We start from the raw sequence: 19,390 nt of genomic DNA, 5'->3' as shown, positions 1-19,390 counted from the left end.
AGCTATAGTCGCGCCTCTTCGCCGTAGAGACTGGCATGGCACCGCAAGGCAGAGAGAAGACACGCTTTGCTGCAATTGCAGCGGCTGCCCATCCGCGTGGAAATCATAGCTCGCTGCGGGACTCGAAATTGTCCAGAAACGCTCGGATTCTTCTTTCACCGCGCCGGTTAACGGTGCCGACGGTGATGGTGGCGGCGGCGATATGGGCGGGGTAGAGCACGGCACCGACTTCTTCGGGGATTTGAACGTAAAGGTCTCGCCTCGGCACGATCGACAACGATCTTTCCTCTCTCTTTGTAATTCCACGAGCGACTCGGGGCCGACTCGTTGTTCCGCTCCGTGTCACCTCCGCCTGCGTTGATCCCCGAGTCGCTCAGATCGAAATCGAATCTGGGTTAGAGAACAGCTCCCAACGACCTTGAACGAACTACCGTTCTCGTCATTGTTATGTCTATCGAAGGGACGATCTCTGCTATCCGCAATAGTAGCCGCGTTTCCCTTCATCCCTTTTTCCCCGAGATCGTACGTTTCACGATCGACGCACTCGAGCCACTTTCTGGGTTACTGGTTTCCGTGTTCTCAATTTCTTACCGATCGTAATCTATGCTTTCGACTATTCGCTACAATTTTACTGATATCTCTATCCTTTATCAAAATCTCTTCCAGCGTTCGAGAAGTTATCAAGTATCAGGATTAATAATGTTTTCGCTACGCCCGTGGTGAACGAAGAAAGTCTAGCGCAGCGAGCAAGATCAATCGGTGTCTCGTTGATTGCGTCCGAGCCGCAGCTCGCGCGCATCGTTCACAGAAAATCCGACGATAATCCCCTTAGGGGTCAGAGACCGGCTACGGAAGTGCCATATTGTGAAATCTGCCAGAGAGCAGCGATGTTCGAGGTTTGAGGTTCGCAGACTTGTCCGACGGGGGTATGGTATTGGATGTCATCGCGAGAGAGATTACGCGCAGCTTTGAAAGAGCCTCCGCCTCGCCGCGTCTCTCTCTACCTTCTTCTCCTTCTTCCAGTCATTTCCTACCTCCTCTCTTTTTTCCCGTTCGCGCCTCTCGCTCCTCGCCAGATATACACCGCTATTTCACCTACTCCTTTTCCTCGGCGCCGTCCGTTTGCCGAGACGCAACCATCGCGCCCGTCTACCCCTTATACCGACCACCCTCTCGAGGCGGCAAGAAACCCCTGTGGCATTGAAGGGAGCCAGCTTTCATATCCCATTTGCCCCTATTTTTCATAAGCGATATTAGAATCTATCACGGAGACCCGGCAGGCACTCCAGCTCGAGCCGAGAGCAGAAAGGATGGAAAACGAATCGAGGAGCTGCGAGCGAGGAGAGAGGTGCTCGGATACCGTTAAAAAAGATAGAGAGGAGCCCGATTATCGGTCGGGTGGGGTACCACGATCGCTGACGATTATCGACCCCATTCAACCAACGACGTGAATGGATCCAGGCTCTCGCGACACCGAGACCCCTGCCATTCGTATTTTCTGTCTCCCGTTTCCTCTCGCTCCCTTATTTCTACCCGCGAAAGCCGATGAGAGCCGACCTGCTGTACATGTATATTACATCAGTCGACTGATATTTCATTCATTCTGACCTCGAAGAGTTCGAATTTAGGTTGCCAAGTTCGACGGGGTGTTTCTGTTTCATTTTTAAGAACTGAGAATTGTAGATACGAAACTAGTTATAAAGATAATAAATATGGCATTGAAAAAAATCGCGTTACAATTTACTCCAGAACAACTTCATTCTAATAAAGTAAACTGAACACCGTATCAATCATCTGCAACGAGTAATGTATTCCATCCTCTACAAATAAGTACTATTAAAAAAGAATCGTAGTACACTATCAAGGAATTCGTAGCGAAATCTCATTTCCTTCAACTCGTTTCCGAACAATTTATTCATATCGACCGCTTATCTCTTAATCTACGCTATCGTTATCGCCAAGACGGAAACGTGGGGTGCCACGCAAAACATTCGCGGACCTTTGCTAGTGTAAAGAAAAAAGAAAAGAATCGCACGTTAACAGATGGTGTTATGCTAATTTTATAGGCCCACCCGCCGGCTTCGTCCTTCCCTCCGTTCTTTTTTCATTCGGTCTCCGTTCGGGTTCTAATCGAGCCGCGATGAATTTACATTTCTCGTAGTTTCCCGCCGCGGAAACGGAATTCTTCTGGCCGTTTGTATACCCGGTACGCGCGTCGGATGGAAATGCTCGCCCGTTCCGATTCCCGGCACGCGTCCCTTCTTTTATTTCTTATGTTAATCGCACCTGAATAAAAGCCCGCGTAATCGACCGCAGTGATCGACCTATCGTTATGTGGCTCGTAGGAGATTCGAAAACGCAGCCACCTTTGTGGCCCGTAGACACTTCGCTTAACCGACCGATAATAATTTAAATGATATATGGATATTCTCATTTAGTCTGACAAAAAAGATAACGTCCGATATCATCGTGTTTCACGTATTTCAACTGTTTCGACAATTGTATTTAGGTATTTGTGAAATTTTAGTTGCTCGAAATATATACTGATATGAAACGTTGCTTGAAAGTAAAAACTTCTACGATCTATCTATATGTCATGGAATTTTCAAGGAAAATTCCTAGTTTATATCGCATGGTCGCACGAGCGTAGAAGTCGCGAGAAAAGGCGCGCGTTAACGTTGAATCATCCAATCACCGTTCGTGATTAACTTTCTGATCGATCGCCGGCGTCAAATTAACGTTATTTATCTTCGACTGTGCCTGACGCAACGTTGCCGCATTAGCGTCGAGCGTATTATCGCAATTACTAATTATAGTTTCAAGCCGGCTCGTTAATTATCCGTCCCGCGATTCGCGCGAGTGGAACGCCGGTATTATTGACTCGCTAAACAGAGAATAGTCTCGACCATATTTTCAGCATATTTGCGCGCACTTGCGTGCCGCGCGAACACGCACACGTACAGACTGGGGATGCAACGAAATTTCGCGGGCGAATTCGCGACGTCAGCAGCCCAGCGGCGTGTTTTAACGATCGACGGTTATTAAACAGTAATTACCGATTCGCGAGTATCGAATTATCGTATCGCGGAGGGAATCGACTCGTTCACCCCGAGAAAATGCGAAATATCACTCACCTCTGTGCCTGTTGGTCTGCTTGTCGAACATCAGCATGGCATCTTCGATCTGTAAATTAAATGAAAGGAAACAAGTTAATTGACTGACTCGTGTTCTCAAACAGTTTCGAGCAATAAATTCAGACAGTGACGTAAATGGATTTATTGCTTAAAGCAGCGATCACGATTGCATTTTCGAAAATTCCTAAATGATATCACGTAATCGCGTTGCAAACAACTATGATGAATGTACGACCGACGAGGAGCCCGAGCAACGCCGCGCGAACAAGATGTCAGAATTTAACGTCGTAAATTAGTAGCGACCCTTGCCACTGTGTGTTACTGAAAAAGCAACCCCTTCTAGGTGTCAGGCGTCCAAAGTGGTCCGCTGAAAGCGTTATGGATCGTAAACAACACCGTGGAAACGGCGAGTTCCACCAGTGCCCAGAGTGTGGCGTCAAATTTTCGAATAACTTCCCGAGAAAATTAGAGTCACGACGCGTAAAGAATTAACTACAATTATTTCTCCGACGTTCACATCGCTCGTCATGACTATCTAATTTTAACGTCGATCAAACGGTACAGAATATTCGTGTGAAAAGTGCGACCAAGCTTTCCTCCGATCGCATTTTCAATTCCCAGAGAAGAAAATTCGAACGTGAACCTATCCCTCTTGAGCGACCGTCAATGCCGTAAGGTTGAAGCCCCGTCGAATCGGAGATAGGATCGCTCGTATTCTTCCCGGAAATACACGTGTGCCGTAAAGCACAGCTGGACCGAGATTTACGAAGCACACCGCTTCGCCGAGAAAGGCGTAGCAAGGGGATTGAGAATAGCCGGAGTTGTAGTAAGTGGGAGTGAGGTCGGAGGGCTGTTGTTGCGCGGGGGTGTGTTGTCGGTAACCGAAGTGCGAGAGGGACCGGTGAGGAGCGCAGGAGGCGGTAAGGCGACGCGGCTACCAGGATTTATGGGACAGGAGAAACAATAGGGATTACCTTTACGCCCGAATCCCCCCCGTTCGCTGCCCGTGGCCCTTGCTTTGTTGCTTCCTCCACTTCCTGCGAAAGGACAGCGAGCACGAAACGATAGAAGTGGCAGTCGCGTTGACTACCGGTACGGTGGCTGCCATTGAAAACGCGCGCGTGCTTCGAAATTGTTTCATCGCGGGAGAACCAGGGATCGGAACGAGGTGGAGGAGAGAGGTGTGGGTGCTAAGCCACGTAAGCGACGCGCAGCGTGTCCAAGTAAATATTAGATTATGCGATTAACATTCGATGGACTTCTCTTACTGAGGGACAATCTCATCCCGTTTGCATCCGTCAACACGACGTAATTCCGTTTATCGACTTACGTAATGCTGTGGGAGAGTAACGTCGGAGGGAGTGCGAAAGGAACGTGTTGATTTAAGGAGAAACGTTGGTCAATGGAAGTAAAAGTAACCGAAGCGATGATCACCTGCTCGATAGGATTGACTCGAATAAACGGAGGGATTATGGGAGAGAATCGCGTGCGATACTTAATGCCTATTTATTGGTTAAATTTGCGATATTTACATATTCTCATTGAATAAACTTCACAATGCCGTTTCACCTAAACTTAATTTTAATTTTGATAAAAAAGTGTATTCCGTTCTGAAATTCAGATTTATCTGAAAGTTGTCTATTACGCGGACGGAGACTGATATCCGAAACGTTCATCCGCGCCACCGTCTAGATTTCAAAGTCAGCCGCTCTCGACGCGGTGGGTTTGTTTGAATATCGTTAACTGCTTCGCGAACGTGACGAGAGGAACGGGGGCTGGAAAGCAACAAAAAAAAAGGACGGAAAAAACGGCGACTAACAGCTCGTTCTTCAAGACTTGTTCGCTTGAAACTAACGAGAGAGAGCAGCCGCGTGTAAGGTTTGCAGACGCAGCGGCGCGGGTGGCGGCGTCTTCGATGAAGGATGATTCAAAGCGCGATCGTTTTATCGTGGGATTCCACCCCTCGACCATTTCTCCTCAAAAAAAGAAGGGAATAACGGAAACGTCGGTGAATCTATCTCTTAAAGACGAAGAAACGCGGCCAGACCGCCGCGCGGTGTGTACACCTCAGAGATGATGATTATTCATCGAAATAATTCACCTCCTGTTGCTTTGAAAGTCACATGAAACGTGCCAAGGAATTGAGTCTCTTAGGCGACGGCGTTCGTCCCGTTTTTCACTTTCAAAAGAACGAGTAATATTATACGACGAGAGGAGGGACGAAAGAGAGACGGTGCGAGGCTTTTAATGAAAACAGAAGAGGTATCGCAGCGTAAGGCAAGACTGACATCAGGGACCTCTTCCTCGCCCACTCACCACTGCCATGTCTTTTGCTCCTGCGACGTTTTTCACGAAGTGGACTTTCCATTATATTTCTCATTCCTGTCGTCGCTGCATTTTCGGCGCACATATTTGTTTCAACGAGTGATACGCTTTCGATAGCAGAATCAAAGCCTGAATATCCTATTGGTCATGGCTGCACTACATTTTGTGAGCGTATGGAGAGCGTGTCAATTAAAAGAAGGATTCGCGAGTGAAATCTCGGTACGCCTACATGCGAGCGTACTCGATAATACATGGGGCAGCTACTCCAGAGCAAATGAGTCCGTGGGTGGGCATGATGTACAGTGCTGATACAAATAGGCATCTGAATAATCGATAGACGTGGGAAGCAAACCGAGGGCGAAACACGAAAATGGAATGATTCGATCTCACGAAAGTAGAAATAGTGATATAGAGAAATCGTTGCACTCCATTGGTGAAAGAGAGCTCTTGGAACCCGCGAACAATGCAGATTTTGTATGTTCAATTATTAAATTAATTATAAGGATGTAGCTACAGTATAGAATTGTAAGTAGTAACAGAATGTTATTAGTCAGACACACGTGGAAGGATAATTAATTTCAATATTTAATACAATATTCTACATCACGCTTGCAATTAATTATTATGTGTTGAGGTTAAAAAAAAACTGTTCTTTGTATTTTATACACTTTTTAATAAAACTTACATTTGGTGTATTAACTCTTTTAATCTCCCTCCGTGAAAATGATATCCCTCGCAAAGTATGCTTGCACTCCTTTTATAAAGAAAAGAAAGCACACCGATGATTCCCATCGGTTTAGAATTTTAATGAGATCAAAAAATTCGCGAAGCTCTTTATAAAGGTGTAATTAAAAATAAACACCGGGAATGAAACAATATAAATTCTTAAAAGATCCGCCGCGGCCTCGGGTTGATCACTTTGATCATTCCAATATCTGGCCAGTCGGTGGGTTTTCCGTTAAACAAAGAGGGACTGTACCACATTTTCCCGGCGCGGAATTATTTCAACTTTTCTGCTTTGTTACCTCTTGCTAGCCCGCGTAATATCCTTGAGGCAAGAATGGTAAAACCCTTCCCGATATACTTTGATGTCCTCGGCGTTGTTCGACGGAATCAGTCCTCCGGCTTCGACTACTCGAATCGATATTAATCTTCTCGGAACCGTGCCTTGCGATTTTCTTCTCCTGTCTACTTCGTGGAAGTTATTGCGTTCACCGGTTGAACAACGATCATACAAAACGTTCCATTCGGTTCGTTTTCCGATGGATTCGCCAACCGGCTACTATTTTCACCAAAAAATATGTCAAGTGATTTTCAGTAATTAATTTACGGTTTAGGCGATGATTATAGAAAATATTTGCGTTATAAATTATTCATCAGGTTGTTATTGGCTACTTGAATTCGTAAAATTAATTATCGGTTTTCTACGTTATTAATTTGTCGGCATGTATTTAAACCAGAGATCAGGGATATCAATTTTCAAGCTATTTGATGCATGTGTAGTATTACATTTTTGTGCATAAATACCGATACGTTATAAAATACAATTTTCTGCGTGGGATATAATTTGGGGAACCAAGATGATTAAAACTGTTACTGTGATTTAATGCACAGAGATAATTTCTCTGCATTAAACGGATTCCTTTCATAAGGCAATTTTAATGTTCGTAATTAAAATGAGTGGTAGAAAATTGGTTAATTTAATGGTTGAACATCACGAATTTGAAGTATCATAATTGATACCGCAGATGAGGAATTAAAATTCTGCATGAGTCTCGATTAGCAGCACATATCTACACGTTTGGAACTTTAAGTAGTTATACCCTATCATTAGTCAGACATTTCGTTTAATCCTGGACAATTTACGTGAACCTGATTATTCTCGGAAGTATCGCCTACGTACAATCGCGAATTCATTGAATTAAAGATCTTTCCTCCCAACTCATTTTATCAGTTTACCCTCATCACCGTTATTCTAAAATCTCAATTTCCGGAATGGTAACAATTAATAACTTAAAGTAACGTTTCCTAATGGGACTCGAGGCAGCTCTATAATTTCCCGGAGTTTTCGAGTTTCACGCAGTTGACTCGCGCACGAATAATGCCAGAAAGGTTACGAAAGGTAGATGGGTGAAAGCGGACGCCAGGCAGGGCTGTGGAGCAGTCCCTGCGGAGCAATAGACTTCCGGTGAGTGGGCGAGGTGTACCTTATTACAAGTTCGATTCTAGCGGCGTTACAGCTCTCGGTGGACCCTGTGGTAGATTGTTGTCTTACGAGTGCTGCCCTTTCGACTACCACCACTGACGCTATGCCACGCTGTTCCCTTTTTGCAAACACACCTCGTATCATTTCACCCCAACCTTCTTACTCGGATTCGTGTTAGCTGTCGTGTTTGGTGAACTAATTTAAAACGACACCCAGAACTGGGTCAAGACTGTACACTTTACGCGTGTCTTTCTCATTCTGCCTAGCTTGACATTTATTACGATGTTCCCGCTTGAAGGTTTCAAGCATTATCCGTAACCCCTGACTTCATTATTATGGATGCAAATTGCTGAATCTCGCCTAACGTCTCGTACCCGGAAAGCGCATAATGTTGGGAGAGATCCAGGGTCACGTTTTGTACGACGCTTTCGTCCAAATTTAATACAATGAAGGAGGTGTTCGTTTTCTAGGCTGTCCACGATCGTCCATCTCTACTAAAAACGTCCTCATTTAAATCCCGCGGTTCAAGAAGCCAATGCCTCGACGGAATAACCTAATGCGATAATCGATTCCCGCGGGAACCGTAATTGCATTTACGGAGACGAACGAAGCATTCTAATATAAACACCGCCGCCGTAGAATCTTTGTTGCAACGTTTGGTGAAAGGTTTCCTCCTTTCCTCTCCCACTCACGCCTTTTCGTTCCTTTCTTAGTCCACTGCTAGCTCGTAAAACGACGTGAATTTAAATGAAACGATTCCGATTTAGCCCTCCGGTAACAGAAACGCGGCTACAGAAGCAACTCTAGGATTTCCAAAGAATGCTCCTTTTCTACGCTTTCTCACTTTCTCTCTATCTCTCTCTGTTTCGCCGGCTCGCTCGTTTCCTGTTTCGTTCACTTTCTCCTTCTTTTTCTCTTTGCTATCCCTACTCCATCACCACGGTGCTCCCTTTATGGACGATCGAGGGTAAAAGCGAGCCAGGGACTTCGATGAGTTTCCCTTTTTTCCCCGGCCATTTCACGTCCCGCGTCGCGCCCTGTCGCACCGTTTCTCCTCCGTCTCCCTGCAGATTTACTATGCAGCGAGCTGTATTAAATCTCCGCCGTTCGAGGGGATCCCTCCGACCTCCAACCCACCTTGTTTCTGATCCCAACGTCGCGTTCTTCCCGCAACAGAGAGAACTCGTCGGCGCTCTTCAACCTTGCGTCGCGTCATCGGCTTCCACAGATTTTCGCGCGGTTCGCATTGAAGATTTTTACCGATAGCACCGTGGGTAGGAGATACTATTAAAGGCAGCGCCCGTGTAATCGTTGGGACAGCAAATCAAAACACAGTCGCTAGTTAAGTGCAGCGCGTCATGATTTTCATCTCTGGATCAGTTACCACAAGAAACATCGAGTGTAACTTCGTACAACTTAAACGATTCAAGAAGTATTTCTTGGAAAAAATATTTTCACACCATTTTGACTAGCTAATCTAACGACAATTTGAAGAATAATAGTCCTGTGGAACTGCGTGTTCTTTGAAGAAATTAATTGCTTAGGGAGTAGGATAATGCGACGATTATTCAACCGTGCGCAATAACTGCAAGAGGATGTCGAAGTTTGGTATTCGTACGATCGTACGATTCAAGGACAAAGTTGACTCTCCATTTTCGAAATTGTTTGACGGCAGTAGCCCCGGGACCATGAATGTTACAACGAGCCGTCGCAGCGGTTGTGACAGCGAATAATTCCGCGGAACATCAGCTATGCGGACGACTCTCGCGCACAATCAAGCGAATTCGGTTAGCGACACACTTTTGATGTGCGACTCGTTGATGAAACGAGAATTTCAACCGTCGCCTCCTATTTGCACGGGATTACTCAAAACGTAGTTAGGCGGTAATGGGATAAAGTCGACGGCCAAACGGAACAGGCATGGATGGGTTTTGATGTGTACAGAGGAAAATCAAACAACAACTTTCGGATGAGCAACAGATTTCCATCGGGAAAAAGGCTGGCACTAGATTTGCGTAAACTTGGTTCGAATCACGACCACATAAAAATAGAATCAATTTCTGAATAAAAGATTTATTGGATAAAATATTGTGTCCCACAGCTAGAAGATCGTCTACGTTCGAGTAAAAATCGTATTTTCCTTTAATAGCACTCGAGGATTCGTTTACGATGCCTCATCAAACTTTATCCAAGAAGGAACCCTGAAGACCGGGTGAAATTATTTATGTTACCTTGTTCAATTACGCCCAGCCTTTGAAGGCCATTAGCGCTAATTGAATAAACTTTTCATCGAGGTACCATTAAATTAATACCGGTGCAATTAAAACCGGTGTACCAAAGGTTTCCGTTTCCTCCCACGAACACCCGGTATATTTCGGTAACCGAATTCGGAATTACCCCTCTCGTTAAGTCAAACACACGCGGGTATCAGAATTTTTCGTGTTCCACCAATTTTCCATGCCTTACTTATCAACAAAACACAATAGCCTACCACCTTTTCTCGCATTCTCGTTTCCTCAAGGTTATAAGGAAACCGCGTTTAATCGATCCAATCATTTGCATCGCGGCAATAAAACGCTCTCGCCAGCACTTTCTTCCTTTTCTTTGCTTCGCCCCGAAAGTATGAATTATAATTGGCCGGCAGAGTTCGATTGATTGGACGAAATAATAGGGCCGCGGGCGGACACGAAATACCAAACTTGTTCAATTACCCGTGGCGAGGAGGCTAAATATCGCTCGACGAATTTATTTACGCGGTGTACCAATTTCCATCCTCCCTCTTCTACTTCCATTTCTTCGTTCCGTGGTTAATAATTAGAAATAATAATTATCGGGGGAATGAAAGAGGCCTATAAGCCGAGCCGCCATCGGAATAATAATAAATCGCTCCGAGGACGGCGTGGCGCGGTACAGCGGGGTAACGGGTTAATTTGAGAGGTTCGCCAATTAGAATTTTTCCGATCGCCGCGTCGGTAAAAACATAATAATCGTGAAGTGGGCGATAAAAAGAATGAAAGAAGTTCGCGGCGTGACGCAATTTTAATGAAATATATCGCGGTCTACCAGTTAATTATTCACTTCATTGTTCATCTTCAATTTCGATCAACACGCTTACAAAATAATATTCGCTTATCAATAAGGAAGGCATAAATTAAATAGAGATTGGGTTCTAATTCCTCGAATCTGATGAAACGTAAGTACGAGCGCCGAGTAAAAATTGTACAATTTGAATAAGCAGATTCATACAATTTCTGAGAAAGCAGAATGTGCGCTCGTATATTCGCGCAACGGAGCGCAACGAAAATTCGTCCAACGGCGGCGCGTAGTCAGGAATTAAATAGAAACGAGCGAGCTCCGTAACCAGGATTCCTACTCTCTCGTCGTCGCAGGGAAAAAATGAAGGAAAAAGACAGACAGAGAGGAATGGTACGGATGGAGAGGGACGGAGAGGGCGGGACTCGTACAGATGGAGGGCGTCTGGCAACGTTAGGCAGAAAGTGCATGCGCATCTCACATAATTTTTCGCAAAAGTTTCCGGCGCACGGCCCCAGCCGCGGCATCGTTCAGCTTAAATTCATTTTTGAGCACCGCGGCTCAGATTTCCACATCTGGCTGCGGAACTCGTTTCACTTTTGCTCGCAGCTTGCTCCGGTGTCTCGCTTCTTCTAATTTGCTTCCTATTCCTGCGTTCCGTTCCGTTCCATTCCTCTCCCGGCGCCGACTTCATCGCTCTCGCGACTTGAAAGGTAAACTCCGCAGTTCCGCGGAGATTTTTTCATCGGAACACGATTTTTTTCCCCTTCAAGTCGGGAAATAAGAGATCCGAACCTAAACGGATCTGGTTACGCGAGAAACCTCGGAAACGTGAGATATCGATGCAATCAGTAAAAGTGAGCTTGAAAATGTTCTCTTAAACAAAATTCTTTTAGCTTGACGATTTCCTACTTCCACTTGGAGAAAAATGAAAAAATCACTCAGTAATCATCACTAGCTAATTCTTCCTTCGTGATCTACGCGATAACCGCGAACGTTTCATTGAATAATGACACGGAAATGGCCAAGGATGACAGCAGGCGATGTGCAAAGAACTTAAGTAGCTAGCAAAAAGAGATGCGAGGGCAGGGGAGTTGATCCGTTTATTCAGCGACACGTAAGCCGACTGCGGCTTCCTCGTTCGGCGAGCGAAGGGCGAGCGCGTGATAAACTTTTACGGGAAATTCGATGTTTCGCGTAAACAAGCCGAGCTGTGCGCGCATGTTATCAATACACGTCGCTTCGCGGGTGTCGTTCGATGCTGGATCGATAGCCAGTAGTGGGTAGGTACCCGTTGTTCCAGGAATAAGGAATCCCCGGGAACACACGCCGCGTCGATGAGACGTTTTTTCTCGCGGGGATTACTTCCTCGAAGCAGAGAAAAACGAGAAGCCGGAGGGTGAAACGCGGAGACAACGAGATGCAAGAGAGAGGGGAGGATCCCTCGCGCTCAAGCCGTTGTTAGAACGAGCGCCACGGCGAATCGTCCGCAGCGGGTAATCAAGCTCCCGACTAATTATTCCAACGCAATTTTGAAAGTTTATACGACCGGTTAAAGCCATAGCTTCTCCTGTTCGTAAAATGGGTTCTTAGCTATTTTCGATGTGGCACGTGAATCGTCACAGATAAACTGTACTTTGAATTAAACCGAAAAGGATTGAAATTTCTATAGACGAAGTCTTAAATGAATTTCCAGAATAATTTTATGATTAAATTGGGAGTATCGAAATACTTTCTCTCAAATTTTCGTTATTAAAGATACAATACCGTTTAAATGAGAGGTGGGTTGTCATGCTAAGACGCGGATTTAATATCGCAGCCTGACTGATTCGTAGAGGGTAAACCGGGCTCATATTTCAGGTCTTGATACATAAGAATTCTATAACGAGCCAGCGTCACTTTGGCCTCGCAGCTGGCACCCCTTGACTCGCATTACCATATTCTCTAACAATAATTGCTGACTTCCGTGCGAATTTCTTTCAAAATACACAATGGATATTTTTGTAGTTTTATTAAATAATTCAAGTTTTTAAAAATTGTTCAGAACAAATAGAAATTATTTCAATGATTCTATAAATAAATTGCCAATCTTATTAGGTATTATGACATCATCTTTAATCTATTTCAGCTTGATTTATTTCGATTCGAGGATCATTTATAGAACGTGAATGCACCTCGTAGCTACGTTTTTCTTTTCCTCCCTGTCGCGGCCATTTTATACGGCTAGATAGTGAGTTCGTGACCCAGGACGTGCCAGGTACGGGCACACCATCATGAACACGCGGCATATGCCTGCTGTCTTATGTATTTCACTTCATCCTAGCCCGATGCCCTGGTATTTCTCTGAACCCGTTCACGAACACATCGAATTTCATGTACTCTCTTGGTATTTCTCGTACGTATTTAAATCCAAAAACTGAAACATCATTAGCATAAAATGTGCTCTTATTTACCTGATTAATTTATTAAATCCGAGAAATCTAAATAGTCGAGTGTTCGTAGCTCTAACTTAAAGAAGTATTTAAGTTTCGTTCTCAGCCAGTGTCACCAACAGTGTCGTGACTTTTGATAATAGCGAGCAATAATGCGATAGAAATGATAATACTCTGATAAGCCACTGATGTTACATAAATCGTTACCAAAGCGAATATCAGATAATATATCCCTGATAGTAATCGAACCTGTTACCTATGTATTCCGTATAAGTAATCTCGAATGTAACTACAAAATTTAATGATAGCTTATCAGTGTAACAATACTTCTTAAATCATTTTATATTATTCAGTCCCGAGTCGATTCGCTCGGACTATCTGGGAACGCGTTCACGTATTCGCAAACCCTCTTCCATCGTGTTCTGTGAAATTCGTACGGCATTGTACGCGCAATATCGGCGTCACGTGATGTCCAGCGAGTTCCCGTAGGAACGTTTGATTCCGTGCACAGTCCCGTACGTAATAGCCCTATTCCTATCTTTTCCTCGTACGGTTGCAGAATATTCAAAGAGCCGGACGAATTCGCGTGTCATTCGATGCTCGGCCGCGTGCACACACGCCACGCCATGCCATGCGATGCCAGGTGGCGTGCACCGGACGATTTACGTTATCGGATATCGTTTTCCGATTGGCTTTCGGCTTAACTTCCGACGAGAAGTAATGAAAGTTTGTCAGTCGGAAGCATCGTCATTCAGAATGTTTCTCGTAAAGCCCGACCTCCCCCCCGGTTTGTTCTCCACGCCATCTCCAGAGAATATTCACCGATTAATCCGTCCCTTCCTCTTTGTTCCCTCCTCTTCGTTTTCATTAGGAAAGTAACAAATTATAGGAATAAGAAGACGGCGAATGAAGTACCACAGTAAAAATGAAAATTAACGACAAGAAGCTGGCCCAGAAATATTTTGCTCCATATCGAATTATCCGTGCGAAACATTCTACTTTGGCTTTGCAAGATAAGATTAATTATGCACTCCGAAACGGCTGCGCGAAGTAGATCGACCGAGCAACGTGCTTCGTCAAACTTCCCCGAACAGTTTAACCAATATCAAGACACTAACTTTGCCAGCAATTTACACAAAGTGCTCGTAAGTTGTGCCACAGAATATGTAGTAAATACAATGGTCATTATGAACGAAAAATATTGCGGTTCGTCATCTCGAGGTTCTCAAGATCGACGCAGTTCACTACGGCCGAGTAATTAGACGCTGACTAGAAAAATATCTGACGATCATAAGCGTCTGCTGATCATACAACTCAATGAACTCGGAATATACAATATTTCGTGCTCGAACAACTCTATTTTTCAAATCAGTGAATCTCGAGGAGTTCATTCACTATCCGTTTCACATGCTTCGTCTCTTTCACTCCGTACGATGATCTATACAGGTGCGCGTATTTTGAGAAGTCTGAAGCCGAGCGTGTAAGTCGCGTTCGTTAAATTTAATGGCGTGAGGCATTCGAAGCCAGATGCGACCAGGTGATTATCCGTCCCTGTCGACATCGCTACCGACGATTCTCTCGACGTCTACAACTTGATCGTGAAAGAATCTGATTCCCAACCCTTATAAGATCGTCTTACCAGTTTAAAGCGCGGCGCGCCGCTGTCTCGTAACAGACAGGGAGTCGGATCTGGTTAGAGCGTGGTTCGACTCTGCTAGCAAAGTCGTCATTGTCGGTGGCCGTAGCCACGGTGATTTGACTCGTCCGATGGGGAATGAGTCGACCGAGGGCAGGTTAGCGGTGGTAGCGTAGCCGACAGTTAGGCGGCTGCAGCCTGTAGCCTTTAGGGGCTTCTTAATGCCATTACTTCTGGTTTCGTCCGTCGAGACCGAGCCGGCTACAGCGAGAGTTTCCGATACCTGCGACGCTATTTCTCCGCTTTCTCTTCCTTCGCCGCGTTACGAACAGTAAGAACACACTCCACCTCCTCGTGTTCATAAACGAGTTACGAGGAACGCGTGTCTCTCTTGTGTTACGGGACTCGATTAGAACTTCTAACTCCTCCGAGTACTAACCAGGGATTTCGGGTAAATATTAGCCGTGTTTCGTTTGTTTTTCTTCCGGGGAAGTTCGTTAAACCTATTCTAAACATTGGTAATCTTTTCTCTTACAAAAGTTCGGAACCACCTTTCTCCGATTCAATGGTGAACGTGCCAAAGGACGCAGAATTAATATTATGAATATTGAATGTATCGATCGACAACGTTTCGAACACGGATATTCCTTTACAACGACGCGAGGCCCCGCGTTTCAAAATTACGCTATTATCACGCGAAAAAGGGGGTATGGAAGATTCGTATCTATTTAAATTTTCATCGATGGCACCGCGTAAATCTCGCGATAAACGTCTCGCTCTTTACGCATCGCCGATTTATCCGCGCGACGAGCCTCGCGCATTGTGCACGCGTTTTGCCTGGGATGCAACGGTGCGGTGATTTGTTATCACCGACGATTCCAGCTTTATTACCGTTGTTGTTATTATTTGCTAATAACTTAACATTTATATCAATTGTTTGGACTGCGCGGCGTATATCATTCACCGCGACCATTGAACCGCGCCTGTTGTCAATGCGTTTTCGAAACAGTCTGCTGGGAAATTTACCACCACGCCCCCGTCCCTTCCCGGTTAAATATTGCGAAGAAGCGAGGGCCGTTTGAATCGCATCGATTCAGCTTCGTTACTATCTACGATTCATTGGAAACGCCAGAACGATTGTTCGGTGAAAATAGGCAGTTACACTCGTATTAATTAACGTCAATCAATTGCGATCGTATTAATTAAATATAATGAAACTTATCTCTCACAATGCAACGGTATTTATTTGCTACGCGTAAATGTGTTACGAATTTATTTCCCAGCGAAATGAAATAAGCAGCATTACAAATATCAATCCTGCGAAAGGTAGCAAATACTTATAGCACATGAAGTAATTTATTTATCTGTCTTCTGACGTTCACGTTTCAACTGAAATTATAATGAATTCTCGATACGAAAGCTTTGTTAAAAACTCGGTGTTCTCCCGGTGAAAAAAAAATAGACAAATTGGACAGTTTCCAGTAAATTCATCGTTCGATCCTTGCAGCTTTGCCGAGTCGACTCGATTATCGATTGCCCGGGTCAAAGATGCAAACCGAGGCCGGGTCGGTCGGTCCTTTCCGCGTTTTCATTTTCTTTGTTCCAGCTCGGTAGGTATGGTTTATTCAGCGTAAGTCAACTTCGTTCACCGTCCCCGTAACAGGATAATCGCGTCCTTGCCGACCTGCGGCAAACACGCGCGTTCCCGTTCCGCTGCATTCGGATCATGAAGTATTCAGCATGCGACGGTGCCGTATGTCGAAGCGGAGCGTCGCTTAAGCAAAGAGTATTACAGTTACGTACTCGCGGAACGACACATTTCTACTACGTCCACCGTTCCCAACTTCTTCGTAGCCCATATCTGGACACATGCATTCGTTTTGTCACGCTAAAGCCGTCCATCGATTCGCGAAATCGTTGCTTAAAGTCATGACTGATCGACGATATGTGCCGCGCACTTTATGCGCATTCATGTTATACGATGCTCGAGAATAAAATGATTCTGAATATATAAAGAAGAATGTAAAAGATTACGTTCGTAATTTATTCCAACCGGAACGTCAGCTTGAAGGAAATAATAATTCCCTCCAAGCTGGTATTTATAGCCTGTCGCGTTCTTTAATTTCCCTATGAATAATAACACGATCGTTGACGTAACAGCCTTTAACTTCCGCGTCCGTGCCGCCGTGTTATTTTCTCGTCATATCCCCGTTGGTAATTTAATAAAAACTATCTCGACGTTAATAGAAAAACTTGGAGAAGAGGAGAGTGCTTATTGTTCGCAGCGAGGGCCCAGCGACAGAACGGCAATTTTCAATTTTATATTTTGCTACACGGCGAAGCAGCGTTCAATAATGAAAGACACGATTCGGAAACGCCGTATAACAGGATCGCTTCTATCGATCGACGATCGGCCGAGCTACGTTGTCGCGACTTACGGTAATAGTTAAATATTGAAATAAAAGGAAAAGTTTTAGGATAAGTTGGCAACCCTGTGGAAAATATCGCCGGGAGGGATTAATTTTTACTGCGTCATAAAATTCTTGGGTGATAAGGGAAGAGCAAGAGTATGGTGATTTATGCATTCGTGATACGCCTGGATTTGGCTTCCCTAATACTTTTCAAACCGAATTCTCAAGAAGTATGGGACTCGGGAATTTATAGCCGCCAACCACCGAGGCAGCGCGCAGCGTCGGCGTGAAATTTTTAGAAGTAATCAGACTGAGCGTCTACCCTTCCGAACGGAATCGTTCAGACGTTGAATGTAATAATAATGAACCGAGGAACGAGAATAGTATGCAGCATATGAATATTACATAATTTTTATCTTCGAATAGTACGTGTCCAATGAAATTTTTGTCATAAGCGATAAAACCATTCCGACGTGAATTTTCAATCATTTTCCTAGTTTGAGAGGGAATAAGTGAAATACATCAGCCTGTAATCCATTTACATCTGTATTATAATAAGAGAACAGAATCTGGACGAAATTCGAAAGTCCAGCGGAATTGAATTCGAGCGTGAAACCGCGATTGTTCGCGAATTTCTAACGAACAAGTTAGAGGGAGCGAGCCGGTCGGAGGCGATAGATTAACGCGCGACGTGGAAGCTATCGACGAGCGATGGCTACGAATTCACGAGAGCTAGGAACCGTTCAGGAGAACTGGTCGAGTGTAAGTGGACTCGAGGGAGAACGCTGCGAAACGGGAATTCGGTCTGGCTCCGCACCTCATAAATTTGAGTTATGTATTCTCCCGGCCCATCCCCTTTTTCCTTTCTCTCTTTCCGCTCTGACTTCGCCTAGCCGCCCTTAAGGATTCTCCAGGAAGTGAGTTATCGTCTCCGGTCCGAGCCTGTTCTTCAACCGGTACCGCCGTGAGCCATGGAAGGAGCTTCCGCGAAGAAAAATATTAGCAATGATACGGCTGATATTTTACTTCGCGGCTTTCCGGGCCAAGACGTCTCGGCATTATCGGCTCATGAACGTCGTTCCCACGGAAGACGAATATTACACGCCGCGAGTAATAAGGATAAATGAAATCGTCACGAAATTCCGTTGCCACTCGACGTAGAACGAAAATCGCAGTACCCGGACAAGACTTTCAAACATTTTTATTATCCTTGTAGGGAATTTAATTTAGGTATTACGAAAAATTCTTCAAATTAAATGGTTGAACAAAGGCTTCGTTCATCAGCGTGCAAATAGACGCGAGCCACTGTGAAGATAATTAAATTCATTTGAATGCGTGGCAAAAACAATTTGAATAATCCTATTTATTAAAATTAAACCGTTACGGCTGTATATTTTTGGGTTTATCGCGACTGCTGTAATAATTTAATTAGAATTTAATTTCACGCAAACGACACTTTGAGGTAATTTATGATAGCGGCATGCAGTGGCGCACGAGCGTTTAATAATAATAGTCAACAATAATTTACGTGATGAATGGGCGGACAGTTTGTTATACTAATTTCTCGAAAGGCGCACCCGGCGCATACGTTGCGGCATCGTTATCGTGGAACGTCTAAGGAAGATGAATAAGCGAACCTCTCGCGTAGGTACGTGTACATATGTATGTATGCATGTAGAGCACATCGGGAGCGCAGTTTCATCCTGAAATATGTCGCAGCTGTCACGTGTTCGACGAGCCGGGTGATTCTACGCGAAGCGCGCATTTAAATATGAAAGAGGGCTCCTTGAAAATTTAGAATCTATTCGCGGAACCGTGACACCGCCGCCGCCGTCGCCGACGCGACGGGGGAATACTTCGCAAAATATTGGTCAATGGAAATCGTGAACCGGCTAAAAATATTTCCTGAAAAACGCGCGACACGTTACCGCTTGCTCCTCAATTAAAATACGTATTTCAGCTGACGTTCAAATATTTCTGAATAAACGTTGAGCTTTGACAGTTTTTAATCGTTAGTTAAAACGAGAATTGCGCTCGCGGAACGTTAAGCTACCGGAAAGTATACACAGTGCAAACTCGTTTATTAAAGATTCTATTTTGTTATCGTTTCTGCGTATTTGCAAAAGCTTAAGGATGTATTGGCTATAAAGTCAATCCCAAAAGTTTATGTATCTTAGAAAAACGCATTTCCTATAATTAAAAAGAAATCAGTC

The 19,390-nt window shown here is 44.6% G+C and overlaps 1 protein-coding gene across 12 annotated transcripts in view; it reads right to left on the bottom strand.

Moving 5' to 3' along the window:
* The window catches only part of Rbp6 (RNA-binding protein 6), a 626,456-nt gene that overhangs the window by 107,322 nt on the left and 499,744 nt on the right, over positions 1 to 19,390 (bottom strand). For all 12 annotated transcript variants that reach the window (XM_018037297.2, XM_018037296.2, XM_026819814.1 and 9 more), the window contains one exon: positions 3,135 to 3,183. In XM_018037297.2, coding sequence (XP_017892786.1) covers positions 3,135 to 3,183 — 49 coding nt within the window. The remainder of the gene's footprint in view (positions 1 to 3,134; positions 3,184 to 19,390) is intronic.

Source organism: Ceratina calcarata, unplaced genomic scaffold (genome assembly GCF_001652005.2).
Source record: "Ceratina calcarata isolate Rehan_Ccalc_2016 unplaced genomic scaffold, ASM165200v1 scaffold162.2, whole genome shotgun sequence".
Classification (NCBI taxonomy): Eukaryota; Metazoa; Arthropoda; class Insecta; order Hymenoptera; family Apidae; genus Ceratina; species Ceratina calcarata.
Note: the sequence above shows the minus strand (reverse complement) of the source record. Positions and strands in the feature narration are given on the sequence as shown.